The sequence below is a fragment of the Chlorocebus sabaeus genome, chromosome 22, assembly GCF_047675955.1.
Source record: "Chlorocebus sabaeus isolate Y175 chromosome 22, mChlSab1.0.hap1, whole genome shotgun sequence".
NCBI classification, from domain to species: Eukaryota; Metazoa; Chordata; class Mammalia; order Primates; family Cercopithecidae; genus Chlorocebus; species Chlorocebus sabaeus.
The window spans coordinates 21,255,077-21,272,582 of NC_132925.1; the positions used below are offsets into that span (position 1 = coordinate 21,255,077).

A 17,506-nucleotide genomic window follows, 5' to 3' on the forward strand; every position below is an offset into this window, starting at 1 on the left:
AGCCTTTGGGGACTCAGGAGGAAAGGGTGGGAAGGCGGTGAGGGATAAAAGACAACAAACTGGGTTCAGTGTATACTGCTCGGGTTTTGGGTGCACCAATATCTCACAAATTACCACTAAAGAACTTACGTAATCAAATACCACCTATTTTCCAAAAACCTATGGAAATTTTTTAAAAATTTTTTAATAAAAGATTTCAATCCTTTTTTTAAAAAGGAGGAGGAGGGAGGAGGGAGGGAGGTGAAAGGGAGGAGGAAGGAGGGAGGGAGGAAGGAGGAGGAAGAAAGAAGGAAGAAAGAAGAACAGAAATTGCCAGGCACGGCGCTGCACCCCTGTAGTCCCAGCTACTTGGGAGGCTAAGGTGGGAGGATCACATGAGCCCAGGAGTTTGAGGTCGTGGGGAGCTATGAACATACCACTGCACTGTAGCCCAGGCAACAGAGTTAGACTCTGTCTCAGATGAAAAGTAAAAAAGGAAGGAAGGTAGTCAAAGATGACAAAAGATTAAAAGATAAGGCATTCCTTTTTTAAGAACTTACAATTTTCAAGGTAAACAATATTTAAGATTTTCTAAGCTATTCTTTTTATTTTAGATGAGAATTTCAATTGGTTGAATACAACTATAAGGAGAAATTACATGAATTAAATAATCTATCCTAAAATTAAGAAACAAAATTATTTTAACTAAATAAAATCAATTTCAATTCACTGAAATAACATTCTATTAAATTATTTTAGAAAAAACTATTTATAGGACAATTTCAAGTTATCTTGAAATTTAGAAATCATTTTATACTCACATTGCTGACTTAATACAGAGTGTTCTAATTGGGTCTGAATCTCTTGAAGATAATCCGAAGAGACCCAGAAGAAAAGAATAGCATGACTCCTTTTACTGTGATTATCATCCTTACTTTTCCATAACCCAAACCGCTTTAAATGTGTGGTATCCACTAGCAATGAAATCTCATTCAGCGACACTGAAAGAAATAAAAAATAATAATTTTAAAAATTAATCCATTTAAGAATATACTACTTAAACATTATATGACACTTGTTAATATACTACATTTTTTAAAGAAAGAATTATACAGAGGTTTTTTCAAAAATATATTTCCGGCCGGGCGCGGTGGCTCAAGCCTGTAATCCCAGCACTTTGGGAGGCCGAGATGGGCGGATCACGAGGTCAGGAGATCGAGACCACCCTGGCTATCACGGTGAAACCCCGTCTCTACTGAAAATACAAAAAATTAGCCGGGCGCGGTGGTGGGCGCCTGTAGTCCCAGCTACTCGGGAGGCTGAGGCAGGAGAATGGCGTGAACCCGGGAGGCGGAGCTTGCAGTGAGCTGAGATTCAGCCACTGTACTCCAGCCTGGGCGGCAGAGCGAGACTCCTTCTCCAAAAAAAAAAAAAAATATATATATATATATATATATATTTCCAGTGCACTTTGCTAACCTTAGCTAAAATGCCCCAAGCAGTGCTATTAGAGTAAAAAAAAAATCACGTTACAATTAGGAAGGGCTAAATAATTATTAAATGACAATTAAATAGAGATTTAGTCCCTCACACTATATGATTTCAGTTATAACCACAGAGGAAAAATTTGAGATTAAATATTCATAGCATAAAAACTCTGTCTGGAGAGAATTCTCTCCAAGAATTCTGATAATCGTTAGCAAAAAGGAAAAAAAAAAAAAAGTCTATCAATGTAGAAAACTAAGCACAGCATAACTCAGAAAATTATATATTTCCATCTTTTCTATATTGGTCAATACTACATAAACCAAGATTACAAGTGCTATCATAGGCCAATTTCTGCCCATCTTTCTTCTCCTAAGGCATTTGCATTCCACTATACAGATGAGCCACTATCAAAAGAGTCTCAAGAAAATTAGGAGGTTCTGAATGGTCTAAGGAAACATTTCTTTTAAAATTCCTCCAGGTCTTATTTCTCGAAACTTCTAGATGATCATTCTAAATTATTAGTCTTTCTCCCTCTTAGGGAGCTAAAGGAATCCCCTCTGAGGACTTTTACTCTTTAATTCAAAGAAACATTTAAAAAAAAAAAAAAACTGATTTAAAGAAGTCCTGAAGGTCAGCTAGTTTAACTGCAAGACAGCAAGCAACTGAACTGGAATATAAATATCAGTCAGGCATAAACCCAAGATGGGCACCTATTTGAAACAAACCTCTTAGTATTCCTCCTAGCATTATTTCCTGGAACTTTGCTACTCTAAGAGTAGTCTAAGCTGAGCTTGTGACATTAGTATCAGCATCATCTGGAAGACTGTTAGAAATGCAGAGTATCAGGCCCCACCTTACATCTACTGAATCCAGCAGATCTCAGTTTAACAGCCCACTCCAACCCTGTGATTCATATGAACATATTTTAATATGAAAATCTTTCCATGATGAGTATTTACCAGTCATCTTAATGTTCCCAAGCCAGTCATTCTATTCTTCATACTGTAACTCTTCCATTCTGAAAACTGTCAGTAAAAAACTGGCAGCAAAGCTTAAATCAAAACCAGGATGAGAGCCCTCAGAATACTACCCAGCATTTCTTTCTCATGAAGCTCACAGCCCCACAGGTACATTTGATACTATTTCTGTGAAATCTACACAACTATTACTAATCTAATTGCTCTTGCTGTTTAGAATGAAAGCTAAATTTTCTTTAGGAAGACAACTTTAAAAGATTATCTTTAAAAAAAAGGAATTTAGCACCATCATGAGAAAAATGTATATCTCATCACCAAGTCTGCCCCAATATATGGTTTATTCTGTTACAGGTGTATAGCAGATACTAAAAGTGGGAGTTGCCTACCTACTTTTCCATTTCTTCTTCTTCCTCAGTAACGAACCGTAATTTTCAAGATACACAGTTTGGAAAACTCTATTTCCTAGCTTCCTTTACAAATGAGTGTGTGGTCATGACTAGCTAGCTAATAAAATGTAAGCAGAAAAGGTTATGTAGCATGGACATCCAAGAAGTCTCCTTAAAAGGGCTAGAGATTGGTAGCATGTGCTCTGTTTACGGTTTTCCCCTTCCTACTGCTTTCTGTCTAAAATACCAACACGATGATGGTATGGGCTACAATAATGGCCATGAGACAAACTTGAGGATGCAAGTCATGTGTCAGGAATGACAGAATAGAAAAATTCAACTCATGTGTCAGGGTCATGTGCCCCCCGATGATGAAGGAAACATCACATCAGTTCAGATTACTTCTGGATTTCTTCTATGTGAAGCAAAAATAAAATATTTTCTTTATGCCATTGTTACTAACAGCCAAACATAATTAATACCTAATATAAATATGGATAAATCAATTTTTTCTGCAGCCGATAGAAAAAGAGGAAACATTTAGACTCTCAGGTTCCCACCTACAAAAACCTTTTATACACATGCTTTGTTTTAAAAAAGATTTATGGGAACTTGGACAGGATTTGAGGAAGAAGACTAATATTTTCTTCTTCCATTATAAAATTATAAACCTATTACCACTGAAGAGAGTATTTTTCCACAATTTACAATAAAATTTGTCTTTTAAAAATTATATGCAATAGAAAAGTTATAAAACAAGAAAGCAATATTATAAATATTAACTATGAAAATCTAAAATATCATTTTTGCTGTTTGTATTACAAGAATTTGAGAGGTAGCTCTCTCTGTTACCCAGGCCTTTAACTATAAATTGTAGTGCTATCTTTTCTGAAATTATCATCCCCTTTTAAAATCATATGACTTTTTTTGTTTCTTCTACAGAACAAATATTACTAGTTAGGACTATCAATATACTTATTCTGTGCCTTTTATATTCTTAATAATTAAGATATAGTAAGCAATCAAATTATTAGAACAATTATCATAACATAGTTTTGGATTCTGTACATAAAATATCTGTGGAATCCAACTAAATCCAACTAATCCAACTAAAGCTACTTTGTTAGCATCTCCAATCATGGAACAGAAGCCTCCTCTTCTCTAATTCCTATCTGTGCCATTTGTGTGTTTTTCTTCCTTGTTCTTTATATAATTCATTATATAAAAGGATTATCCTCTATTGTTTACTGGTTTTTTTAGTGTCATAATTTATTCTGAAAGGTTTTCAGTTGGGAAGAGAATGAGAAAATGGTGTGAGTCTCTATAAGTTACAGGTACATTTTCCAGTCTACTTTCCCTTACTCAGATATGCAATTGTATAAAATTCTTTTGCCCTGTATGCAAAAATATTTTACATGTTTGTGTGCAATATTAAACATTTTCCTTATGCTTCTTTTCTTATAGTTACTATTGTTACCCATTTTTATATATACCAAAATATTCTTGTTATCTATCAAAACTGTATTTCTGTTAATCCCAAGAAATCACCATGAATCCTTTAATATTGTTTGATTTACAGTCATTAAAACAATAGCATACCATTTTCAGAGCAAGTTTATTATAAAACATTTTTACTCCATTTGGAATTGCTAAAAAACATTAAGGTAAAAAAATATTAAACTTAGTTTTACTTAAATTTATACTAAGAACTATAGTGAAAAGATAAGGTCATAAGAGAATAACTTACCTTGAAATGGGATCTTAATATATTTTTTTGTGATCTGAAGAAAAAATTAAAAGGCAAAAATGAATGATCACTCAAAATGTGTTACTATTCAAATTATTTTTTTTTTCAAATCACAAGTACATATTCAAAGTCTACACTATAAGTGTTCAAGCCTTTTTATCAATAAGCCAATAAAATATTTCATTACAAAGACTTAGTTTTATGGAAATTTTAAGAACCCCATGTACTTTAATTCTCAATATGTTAATTTACAAAAACCAGTAAGACTAATAAATATATTTTTCAAAATATTTTCTGAAAATGTAAAAACTAAAAGCCCAGAAGAAACTACCAAGAAACCTCTAAGTAGCAGTGACTCTGGTAAATATAAATATTCCATAAAACAGAGTTTGATTTTTGGCTTTGCTGACTCAGTAGCTGATGATGATTCCTTTGGTGATGAACTCACACTAACCAAACTCACAAGAAACTGCTAAACAAACCAAAATGCCAACATATTATGTTATTTATAATGAGAAATTAAAATTGTCCAAAGGCTTGTGTCACACCTGATGTGAGCATTGTTTCTGTACCAAAACTACCAATTATAATTTTAAAAGCTTTTACCACATAAAAGCAGAACTAGAAAAATCAGTTGTTTCACATGAAATGGCTACAAAAGTCATAGATCCAACTTCATTCACAACAGTGATCCACCTGTCAAAATGGTAACGTAAATTAAGTCCCTAAGCCAGAACACCCTCTTTCCTGGATGACTTCTAGGTGGGCACCACCACCGTCCGCATTCCTTGCACTCATCTTTGTTTCATGTTATGAATTCCCTTCCAGTTGAGGTTCTTGCTCTTTCTACTCCTTCTGTCCCGGGGCACTTATTTTCTCTAGGTACATTTTGTATGTATCTGACTTCCTTAAGAGTTGCTTTTACGGCCGGGTGCGGTGGCTCACGCCTGTAATCCCAGCAGTTTGGGAGGCCGAGGCGGGCGGATCATGAGGTCAGGAGATCGAGACCATCCTGGCTAACACGGTGAAACCCTGTCTCTACTAAAAATACAAAAAATTAGCCGGGCGCGGTGGTGGGCGCCTGTAGTCCCAGCTACTCGGGAGGCTGAGGCAGGAGAATGGCGTGAACCCGGGAGGCGGAGCTTGCAGTGAGCCGAGATCGCGCCACTGCACTCCAGCCTGGGCGACAGAGCAAGACTCCACCTCAAAAAAAAAAAAAAAAAAAAAAAAAAAAAGCACCTAACTAAATCTTCCATGTACTATCTAAAACAGACTTCTGCTTTGAAGTTTGCTTTTCCATTAATGTCAAATGAATTTGTACCTATTTATTTACTCTTTGGTTAAGTTTTGTTGTTGTTCAATACACTTTGTTGATCAAATCAGGTATGGTCTGTGAGCACAAAACAAAATCAAAATGTTCTTGGTACCTGAGCTCCATATAAGTATCAAACAATGTTCAGTGAAACCACAGGTTTATTTTGACTCCATTTATTTTCCAATTTAAAAATTATTTCATCTTGTACTTTCACAAATATAAAACCCTGTATTTCATAAGGTAAGCCAGCCACTAAAACAAAATAGATCATAATTAGCTAAAAGCTGAACTTGGAATTAAAATCCTGCCTCTGTTGTCTCTACCACTTACACAAGTAGTAAGTATGTAAACTTAGGTAACTTACCGAACTTCTTCCAGCTTTAGTAAGACCCTTAATCAAGGGGAGTTATCATTAGACACTAGCATCTGATCAAGAATGTTATATAATCAAAATCTAATTATTGTTATTTTCACATAACTGCCACCATATTTAATGTATACTGTCCCTTTCCAAACTCTTTCTGGCATATTTCATAGGGTCTTTAATCCCATAAAATATATCTTGGCAAACGCAAATCATTAGTACTAAAAAATAAACAGAAGCAGTATTTGCCTTTCAGAATTTGCACAGCCATGACTTCCAAATTATAAAGTAGAAGTAGTGCATCTGTATGTCCCCATCCGATACTTACTACACTATTCTCTCACTTTTCCCCGTCAAGTGCTCGGGAGCTATCAAACTTTTCTACTTGGCAAGGATCTGATATTCATTTATATCTCTGAATAATGACTAAGTCAACAGGTTACCTCTGCAGAGTTAAAACCCTACTCCAAGCAGACTTAACTATCCTGGATTTAAAAATAAGAAAAATTTTGTGGCAGTAAGGTAAACCTAGTTCTCTGAAATCATACCAACTTTGTTTAAACTTAAGAATAAAGTTAATAATAAAAGCTATTTTATAATTTCTTATAATAGCTAGTACAGTTATCTGAATATAGTATTACTTAACTTCTCATATTATCAACAAAGATTTTTAAGAAAGACAATGTTTACATTTATTGCAGCATTTGCTACACTAAAAAAAATAACAAGTGTCTAACTATAGGAACATGTCTCTAATTTATGTAATAATTTCCAGCCATAAGTATTTTTCTAATTCAGCTAAATCATAACTACTGTGAGAGTGAGAACAGTGTCTCCAGTGTCTACAATAATGCTAAGGTGGTCACTGAATGTATGGGGAATAAATGAATTTAATTATCTATATCTTTATCCACCAAAAAAGAAAAAAAAAAAAGTTCTTTAATTTGTTACAGTGCATCCTGAACTGTCTGAAAAAGAATATACATAAAAACCTGAAATTTTTACCTTTTTCTCTTTTTTAGGTTGTTCATTACACTTAAAAAAAATTTAATTGCTTATGTTCTCTCCATCATAACTGTCTTAATTTTTGTAGAATTCTTCTCAGCTTTTGTTCGCATGCATATATTTACTTTGATTTACTAAATCACTTTCCCATAATTAAACATTTAAGTTTTTAATCTAAGAAATGTTCCAGCAAACATAAATACAATTTTTTAACTTTTATTTTAGGTTCAGGGGTACACGTACAGGTCTGTTATACATGTAAACCTGTGTCACAGGGGTTTGTTGTACAGACTGTTTTGTAGCCCAGGTATTAAGCCTAGTACTTGATAGTTATTTTTCACGCTCTTCTCCCTCCTCCCACCTTCAAGTAGGCTCCAGATTCTGTTACTCTCTTCTTTGTGTCCAAGAGTTTTCATCATATAGCTCCCACTTATAACTGAGAATATGTGGTATTTAGTTGTCTGTTCCTATGTTAGTTTGCTAAGGAAAATGGCCTCCAGCTCTATCCACATTCCTGGAAAAGACATGATCTTATTCTTTTTTTAGCTGCATATATGCACTACATTTTCTTTATCCAATCTGTCATTGATGGGCACTTAGGTTGATTCCATGTGTTTCCTATTATGAATAGTGCTGCAATTCACATGCATATGTCTTTATGATAGAATGACTTATATTTGTCTGGGCATAATACCAGTAATGGGATTGCTGGGTTGAATGGCAATTCTGTCTTTAGCTCTTTGAGGAATCGCCACATTACACTCCACAATGATTGAACTAATTTGCACCCCCACCAACAATGTGTAAGTCCTCCCTTTTTTCTGCAACCTCACCATCATCTGTTATTGACTTTTTAACAATAGCCATTCTGACTGGTATGAGATGGTATTTCACTGTGGTTTTGATTTAGATTTCTCTAACGATCATTAATACTGAGCTTTTTTTCATCTGTTTCTTGGCCACACGTATATCTTTGGAAAAGTGTCTGCTCACGTCCCTTATCCACTTTCTCAGAGGGTTTTTTTTTTACTGTAAATTTAATTTCCTTATAGATGCTAGATATCAGACCTTTGTCAGATGCCTACTTTGCAAATATTTCCTCCCATTCTGTAGGTTGTCTGTTTACTCTGTTGATAGTTTCTCTTTTTTTTTCATTTTTTTATTATACTTTAAGTTCTAGGGTACATGTGCACAATGTGCAGGTTTGTTACATATGTATACATGTGCCATGATAGTCTCTTTTGCTGTGCAGAAGTTCTTTAGTTTAACTAGATCCCATTTGTCAATTTTTGTTTTTGTTGTGATTTTGACATCCTCGTCATGAAATATTTGCCTGTGCCTATATTGAGAATGATATTGCCTAGGTTGTCTTCCAGGGTTTTTATAGTTTTGGGTTTTACATTTAAGTCTCTAATCCATCTTGAGCTGATTTTTGTGTATGGTGTTAAGGAAGGGGTCCAGCTTCAGTCTTCTGCATACGGCTAGCCAGTTATCTTAGCACCATTTGTTGAATAGTGAGTGCTTTCCTCATTGCTTGTTTTTGTCTGCTTTGTCAAAGATGAGATGGTCCTAGGTGTGCAGCTTTATTTCCAGGCTCTATATTCTGTTCCATCGACCTATGTGTCTGTTTTTGTACCAGTACCATACTGTTTTGGTTAATGTAGCCCTATAGCACAGTTTGAAGTTGGGTAACATGATGTCTCCAGCTTTATTCCTTTTGCTTAGGATTCCCTTGGCAATCAGGCCTCTTTTTTTGGTTCCATATGAATTTTAAAATAGTTTTTCATATTTCTATAAAGAATGTCATTGATAATTTGATAGGAATAGCACTGAATCTATAAACTGCTTTGGGCAGGATGGTCATTTTAATTATATTGATTTTTCCTATCCATGAACATAGAATGTTTCTCCATTTGCTTGTGTCATCTGATTTCTCTGAGCAGTGTTTTGCAGTTCTCATTGTAGAGATCTCTCACCTCCCTGGTTAGTTGTATTCATAGGTATTTTATTCCTTTTGTGGCAATTGTGAATGGGATTGTGTTCCTGATTTGGCTTTTGGCTTTGTTGCTATTGGTCTCTAGGAGTGCTAGTGATTTTTTTTTTTAATGTACTGAATTTTATTACATAAAAGTACAATTAGTAAAATAATATATTAATTTATTTGAATATACTTTTAACTATAATTAATCATTTATTCCTCTCACTATAACATTGACAAGTATTACTCTGAATACCTACCTTATACAATACTTAACATAAGTTAACTACAAAGAGCCTCTCCACTTACATTTTCATCATGCATCTTACATTTTAATGTCCTTATTCTTTTATAGAACAGGTCATAAAAATAATGCCCCACTAACAAAAAAGAATCTCTAATATCTCTAATGCAGCAACAATTGATCACATGCTTTCACATGTGAATACAATAGGAATAAAATAACAGCATAAAGTAATTTGAAAGCTGTATTACATCATTACTCACTTTTCAAAAAAATTTTTTCAAGGAAACAAGTATACTTTCAATGTAATTACAATGCTTCAAAAAATCTACTCCCTTTAAAGTTATATACAAATAATTTATCTAACAACTTTAGTTGTACGTTAGTTTTTATACTCAACACTCTGATTTAGTGTAATGTGTGAAGTGTCAGTACCTTAGTCATTCTACTTTAAATTCTTTGATATTTACATAGAATCAATTTTGAACTAAATATTTTTTCATATTTATTGCATCTGCAAAAATATATTTTAGTATAAACTCTCTGGTGTTTTCTAAGCTGTAATTTTTGAAAAAAAAAAAAAAGTGTTTCCAAATTCATTACATTTGCAGGACTCTTCTCCAATATAAATTCCCTGATGTTGAACAAAGCTTGAACAACTGCTTTAGGGTTTTCCTCTAGTACAAAATGTGTGCAATAAGATCTGTGATACAAGTAAAGGTACTACAACCCCCTTTATATTTGTAATGGTTGTCTTCAGAATAAATACTCTTCTTCACTTTAAAGGCTTATATTTTCTGAAAGAATTTTTGACAGTAATTGCACTTTTAATGCTTTTATTAACTATGAATCTTCTTTTTGTTTCTGTTTTTGAGACAGAGTTTTGCTCTGTCGCCCAGGCTGGAGTGCAACGGTGCGATCTCGGCTCACTGCAACCTCCGCCTCCTGGGTTCAAGTGATTCTCCTGCCTCAGCCTCCCGAGTAGCTGGGACAACAGGCATGCCCCACCACGCCCAGTCAATGCTTGCATTCTCAGTAGAAACAAGGTTTCACCATGTTGGCCAGGCTGGTCTCGAACTCCTGACCTCAGGTGATCCACCCACCTTGGCCTCCCAAAGTGCTGGGATTACAGGCATGAGCCACCGCGAGAAGTGGCATAGCCTGGACACTGCACAGTGGAATTTATATAGGGATGTGATGTTAGAGAACTACAGAAACTTGTTCTTCCTTGGTATTGTTGTCTCTAAGCCAGATGTGATCACCTGTCTGGAGCAAAGGAAAAAACCTTTGACTACGAAGAGACATAAGACGATTGCCAAACCCCCAGTTACAAGTTCTCATTTTGTCCAAGACCTTTGGCCAGAGAAGAGCATAAAAGATTCTTTCCAAAAAGTGATACTGAGAAGATATGAAAAATGTGGACATGACAATTTGCAGTTAAAAAAAAGGCTGTAAAAGTGTGGATGAGTTTACATAAGGTGCACAAAAGCGGTTATAATGGACTTAACCAATGTTTGACAACTACCTAGAGAAAAATATTTCAATGTGATAAGTATGTGAAAGTCTTTCATAAATTTTCAAATTCAAACAGATATAAGACAAGACACACTGGCGGGGAAAAAAAAACTTTTAAATGTAAAGAATGTGGCAAAGCTTTTAACCAGTCCTCAACCCTTACCACACATAAGAAAATTCATACTGGAGAGAAACGTTACAGATGTGAAGAATCTGGCAAAGCCTTTAAGCTGCCTTCTAACCTTACTACACGTAAGATAATTCATGCTGGAGGCCGGGTGCGGTGGCTCATGCCTGTAATCCCAGCACTTTGGGAGGCTGAAGCAGGTGGATCATGAGGTCAGGAGATCGAGGCCATCCTGGCTAACACGGTGAAACCCCGTCTCTACTAAAAATAAAAAAAAATCAGCCGGGCATGGTGTCGGGCGCCTGTACTCCCAGCTACTCAGGCAGCTGAGGCAGGAGAATGGCGTGAACCTGGGAGGCGGAGCTTGCAGTGAGCCGAGACTGCACCACTGCACTCCAGCCTGGGCAACAGAGCAAGACTCCGTCTCAAAAAAAAAAAAAAAAAAAAGGGTAATTCATAATGGAGAGAAACCCAACAGATGTAGAGAATGTGGCAAAGCTTTTAACCACCCCTCAATCCTTTTTTCACATAAGAAAATTCATACTGGAAAGACACTATACAAGTATGATAAATGTGGCAAAGCCTTCATTTCATCCTCAATCCTTATTTAACTTGATATAATTCATACTGGAGAGAAACCCTACAAATGTGAAGAATGTGGCAAAGCTTTTAACTGTTCCTCAAACCCTACTATACATAAGATAATTCATACTGGAGATATACCCTACAAATGTGATCAATGTGGCAAAACTTTCACCTGGTTTAGTCAAGCCTCACTAAATGTGAGAGAACTCATCCTGGAGAGAAACCTTACAAATGTGAAGAATGTGGCAAAGCTTTTAACCGGTCCTCAGCCCTTAATAAACATAAAAGAATTCATATTGGACAAGAACCCTACATAGTAAATAATGTGGCAAATCTTTTAAATGTTCCTCAACGCTTAATAAGCATAAGATAATTTACACTGGAGAGAAACCCTATAAATGTGATGAATGTGGGAAAACCTTTAACCAGCCCTCAACTCTTACTAAATATGAGAATTTATATGGAACATAAACCCTACAAATATAAAGAATGTGACAAAGCTTTTTAAAGAAGTTCTCAACCCTTATTACACATAATTCATACTGGACAGAAACTCTACAAGTGTAAAGAACGTGGCAAAGCCTACAACAAGTTCTCAATTCTTTTTTTTTTTTTTTTTTTGAGACAGAGTTTTGCTCTTATCACCCAGGCTGGAGTGCAATGGTGTGATTTCGGCTCACTGCAACCTCCGCCTCCTGGGTTCAAGCCATTCTCCTGCCTCGGCCTTCCGAGTAGCTGGGATTGCAGGTGCCCACCACCACACCTGGCTAATTTTTGTGTTTTTAGGAGAGATGGGGTTTCACCTTCTTGGTCATGCTAGTCTTGAACTCCTGACCTCAGATGATCCACTCGCCTCAGTCTCCTAAAGTGCTAGGATCACAGGCATGAGCCACCATGCCTAGTCATAAGTTCTCAATTCTTAAGAGACATGGTGATAATTTATGCTGAAGAGGAGCCCTACAAACCTGAAAGATGTGACGGTGCTTTTACCAACACCTCCAACTTGTCAATACATTTAAAAAAAAAAATTATACTAGTGTGAAACCCTAGAAATGTACCAAATGTGACAAAGCCTTTATATGGTTGCCACATTTGATTGTAGATTGTAGGTAAGATAATTCATACTGGTAAAACTCCTACAAGTGTGAAGAATGTGGCAAAACTTTTAATCACTGCTTACACCTTATTTCACAGGAAAGCTATTACCCTTGAGAAAAGTTGTACAAACATAAAGAATATGGAAAAGTCATTAATGCTAGTGATTTTTGTACATTGATTTTGTGTCCTGAAATTTTGCTGAAGTTGTTTATCAGCTGAAGGAGCTTTTGGGCAGAGATCCTATTATCTAGAAAATATATATATAAATATATATATAGAATCCAGACATAGAATCATTGTCATCTGCAAACAGGGATAGTTTGACTTCCTCTCCTCCAATTTGAACATACTTTATTTCTTTCTCTTGCCTGATGGCCCTGGCCAGGACTTCTGAAAATTAATTTTTAGGACCACTTTACAACACTTATTGAATATTTACAGTCCCCTACTATTTGTAATAGTAAAATATTGGGACAATTTGAAATGGCCAACAATTAAAAATTTTTAAAGACAACCCAAATATCCCAAAATAAGTGGAAGAATTAAATTAATGAAATTATGGTAGGTGACAAAATAGTATATATTATGTAATATTCCTTGGTTTTAATGTATCTATATATGTATGAAGAATATGCAATGATATATACTATACAGTGAGTGGCAGCTGTCTCTAAATAGGCAAGATTATATGTGTTTGTAATATTGTTCCTTGACTAATCTGTTTATGGTTTTTTGCTTGATCTTGGTTTTTGAGCATAACATGCCCACCTGACTGTGTAATAATAATTAATACATTATTAATAGAAAGTCCACTGTTGAATATTTATATTGGATTTTCCTCCCCGCTGGCTAATTACTCTCACATATTTAGATTATCCAACTTTTTGCCATTACAAAGAATTCAACAGAAATAACTGGGTAAGCCTGAATTAAAATAATAAAGTAAAATAGGGGAGAAAATCCCAAAAAATGAATAACATTCCTTAAAGAAAAAGAATTGCAAAATCACCCCAGACATGCCCAAATCAGTAAAAACCAGTGGCCAAAAAAATACTAATTTTAAATCAATTCATTCTTGAGCTTTCAAAGCAATGTTGACTACATCACAAACTACTATTATTTGCAGTTCCCAGAATTTAGGATTAGGTCTTTGTCTGCATGGCTACCAAGTAAACAACAGGTACTTCATGTCTTATTCATGTGCTGTTTTCTCTGTGAAGCCTTTCCTGATTCCTCCAGACATTGATAGATATCCATTGCCATATGCACCCTTCTTGTACATACTTCTGTTTTACATTTTACCATAATATAAAGTAAATATGTGTCTGTCACTTCCATTGGATTTAAAGTTCCCTGAAAGCAGAAACCATATCTTAGCATTTTTATATTCTCTGCCCTATCCCTAACACAGTGAAATATTAATGAAACTGCTATAAAAAATGCCTGAGTTACTAAATCTGACACAGTCATTTTGACAAACATTTAAGTAGATATATGGAAGGTATAAAAGGAACTAAAACTGTGGCTGTTCACCATAAGAAGCTTAAAAGGTTAATGGAGAAGTTTATACAAGAATATAAGTAATTATAAAACACACAGAATAAATCTTAGAAGTACAAATGAAGTGTTACAAGTGTACAGCAAAGGGAGAAGTTAATTCTGTCTGAAAAGGAGGGATCAGGGAAAGTTTCCTGGAAGAGTCAGTATATCAGAGAAGCTTTAAAAGATGATTAGGATTTTAAAAGGTAGAAAAAGTAAGAAAATATAGAGAACTGGCTGGGCACAGTGGCTCATGCCTGTAATCCCAGCACTTTGGGAGGCTGAGGTGGGCGGATCACTTGAGGCCAAGAGTTCAAGACCGGCTTGGCAAACATGGTGAAGCTCCGTCTCTACCAAAAACTATAAAAATTAGCCAGGTGTGGTGCCACACACCTGTAGTCCTGGCTACTCGGGAGGCTGAGGCACAAGAATCGCTTGAATCCAGAAGGTGGAGGTTGCAGTGAGCCAAGATCAGTGGAGTGCGCCACTGCCCGCGAAAAAGAATGAGACTCTGTACCCCTGACAAAAAAAAATATATAAATAGAGAAAGAATCAAGTAGAATCCAGTCTCACTTTCATATACGGTAGGTGAGGAGGAGTACTTCTTTAATTAGAAAAACAGAGTAGCATTAGTTCCTGGACATCCCTAATTTAGAAATTTGGAGAAGTCATTTTACAACTGATTAAACAGGCAAAATGAGATTTCTTCTTTATGTTCCAAACTATACCTGGAAAAAAATTTCACTTTACCATCAGATAACTTTTAGAAACCAAAGATTATCAATAAATGTGATTTTTTCCATACATGATTTTCATTATAGTAGTCAGACTAGGTAGAATGTTAGGAGGGGAGAATTAAAGACACATTTCAAATTAGGTATAATGACTTTCAACATATCCATAGTGTCCCATATAAAATAAATCTTAATTCTATTCTTATTTGTCCTAAGAAAAAAAAAAAGGAAAAAAATTAAAATGCCTTGTCCAAGATCCAAAACTAAAAGAAAATTAAATAAAATATACTTACTGTAACACAACCTTTAGAAGCTCCTTTAATTTTACCAATATAAACAGAAGTAAATATAAAATCCAGTTGTAGATCCATCTCATTACTAGGCATAATACTGGAAATGTTTTCCATGACAGGATTATATGGGCATAATTCAGATGACATCTAACAAGGAATAAATCATAAAATGCATATAACTCTAAGTATTATATAAATACTGAAAATGACTTTCACCATCAAATTCTTCTTTAAATTACTATTAGTAAATTTTTGAAGAATTTTATACTGTTCTTACTGTGAAGAAATAGTTATCTAGATTTTTTTTCTGAAAAAAATATGACTTACCTTTGAGAAAATTACACTAAATAGCTGAATTCAAAATTAATTCCAGAAATATATACTCCTCTGTATCAAAAGCCATGGTTTCACATCCAATAGTCTCTAATAGGTTTTATTCATTTTTAACTTGACAGAAGTAAGTTTTAAACACATATTGTACTTTTGTTTAAAATGAGTTTTTAAATATACGATCTCTTTTAATCCCCACAACCACCCTATAGGCAGGTTTTTCAGTTTTCCATTTCATAAATAAAGTTAACAGATGTTTAGATTGGTTAAGCAACCTGCCCAAAATCATGCGATTTGTAAGAAGCAAAACAGAGATTCAAATGCAGGTTTCTCTCTCCAGGTCCAGTGTCACTTCAACCATAAAAACTCTTTCCATTAACCAAAATAATGTTCTAGCTACTGTACTTTAAAGATTTTTTATTTTAGATTCAGGGGGTACATGTGCAGATTTGTTACAACGATAATATTGCATGATGCTGAGGGTTGGGCTTCTATTGAACCTGTCACCCACATAATACCCAACAGGAAGTTTTATGGCCCTGGCTCTCCTCATCCCCCCCTACTTTTGGAGTCTCCAATGTCTATTGTTCCCATCTTTACACCTGTGTGCTACTGCACTTTCAATACGCCATGAAGGAATGTAAGTGTCTAAGAACCATCCATTATATCAAATCTATATACTCTATGTTTGAAGACAACCGACCAGAAATGGCTTATACTTGCCTAAAATCTCAAAAATCATATCACTTCCACTCAAGTGACTATATAACTTTGCTTTTAAATTATAACAGAAAACCAAGCAATATCAGCAGCAACTCTTTCCCACTGTTTCTTCTGAATTTTACACTACTTTCAGATGACTTTTTCAACTTTTTCAAATGTGCCAAACCTCTGCACATTATGCCTAACACACCACACATGACCAGATTACTACTAAAGCAATTATTATGAACACGTACTCACTCCCCTCTTACCTCTAGCAATTGTGACTAATCCTTGTCTAAAACATATCATACTCATTATTTTAAACCCAGCTCATAATGCCATTTACCTGCTTAATTGAATTTCTTTGTCATTCTCATGTTTTATTGCTTAGTATACTATTAATATCTTCTTATTCCCTAAGTAAAAAAGGGAATCAAATCAATCAAATCAAATCAGGTAGCTCCAACATCAGTCAGACAAATAACTGTGGGCTTTTTTAGTGATAAAATGAGAAGTTGGTATAGAAATAATTTCTCACTGGGCTTCACATTTGGTAAAAACTAGCTGGCTCCTAAAAATGACCAATCCATATTTCTCATAATTCATTTAAAACTGGAACAAGAGAGAGCATAGAAATGTGGCATTCTGCCTTATGGTAGATCTCCACAGTATTGGCTGCTTGGTTGTGATTATGAATTTAGTAAATTCTAAAAGATATGTTATTTTCTTATAATATGATCATTTCATACTGCATTGTCAATTTATACCCTGCCAAGGCCTAATTCTTCCGTAAGTTTAAATTCATTATCAACAATGACACTTTTAATTATACATGCAACTAAACCATCAAGTAGGATATTGACCCAATCTGGCAAAAATGGTTACATTTTTGCAAAAATTCACAACAAAGCTGCTGAAGTGATTTCTACGTGGAATACCAAATACAAAAGCAAATACCCATGAAACAATAATCAGACCAAACTGTTTTCATAGATTGGGCCAACTCTTCATCACTCTCTGCAAAATAACAGCCTCTGACATTATTCAAAACAAAACAAGATAAGTTTACCATAATTCTGCACTGGTGGTCAATGATC

At 34.9% G+C, this 17,506-nt stretch overlaps 1 protein-coding gene and 2 pseudogenes across 7 annotated transcripts in view; 2 read left to right on the forward strand and 1 right to left on the reverse strand.

Moving 5' to 3' along the window:
• The window catches only part of SENP7 (SUMO specific peptidase 7), a 192,239-nt gene that overhangs the window by 23,805 nt on the left and 150,928 nt on the right, over nucleotides 1–17,506 (reverse strand). For all 7 annotated transcript variants that reach the window (XM_007985973.3, XM_007985977.3, XM_007985976.3 and 4 more), the window contains 3 exons: nucleotides 15,375–15,521; nucleotides 4,578–4,611; nucleotides 801–980 (listed from right to left, as the gene is read on the reverse strand). In XM_007985973.3, the coding sequence (XP_007984164.3) occupies nucleotides 801–980; nucleotides 4,578–4,611; nucleotides 15,375–15,521 (361 nt within the window). The remainder of the gene's footprint in view (nucleotides 1–800; nucleotides 981–4,577; nucleotides 4,612–15,374; nucleotides 15,522–17,506) is intronic.
• Nucleotides 9,292–11,388, forward strand: LOC140709813 (zinc finger protein 253 pseudogene; annotated as a pseudogene).
• On the forward strand, nucleotides 11,386–12,083 carry LOC140709795 (uncharacterized; annotated as a pseudogene).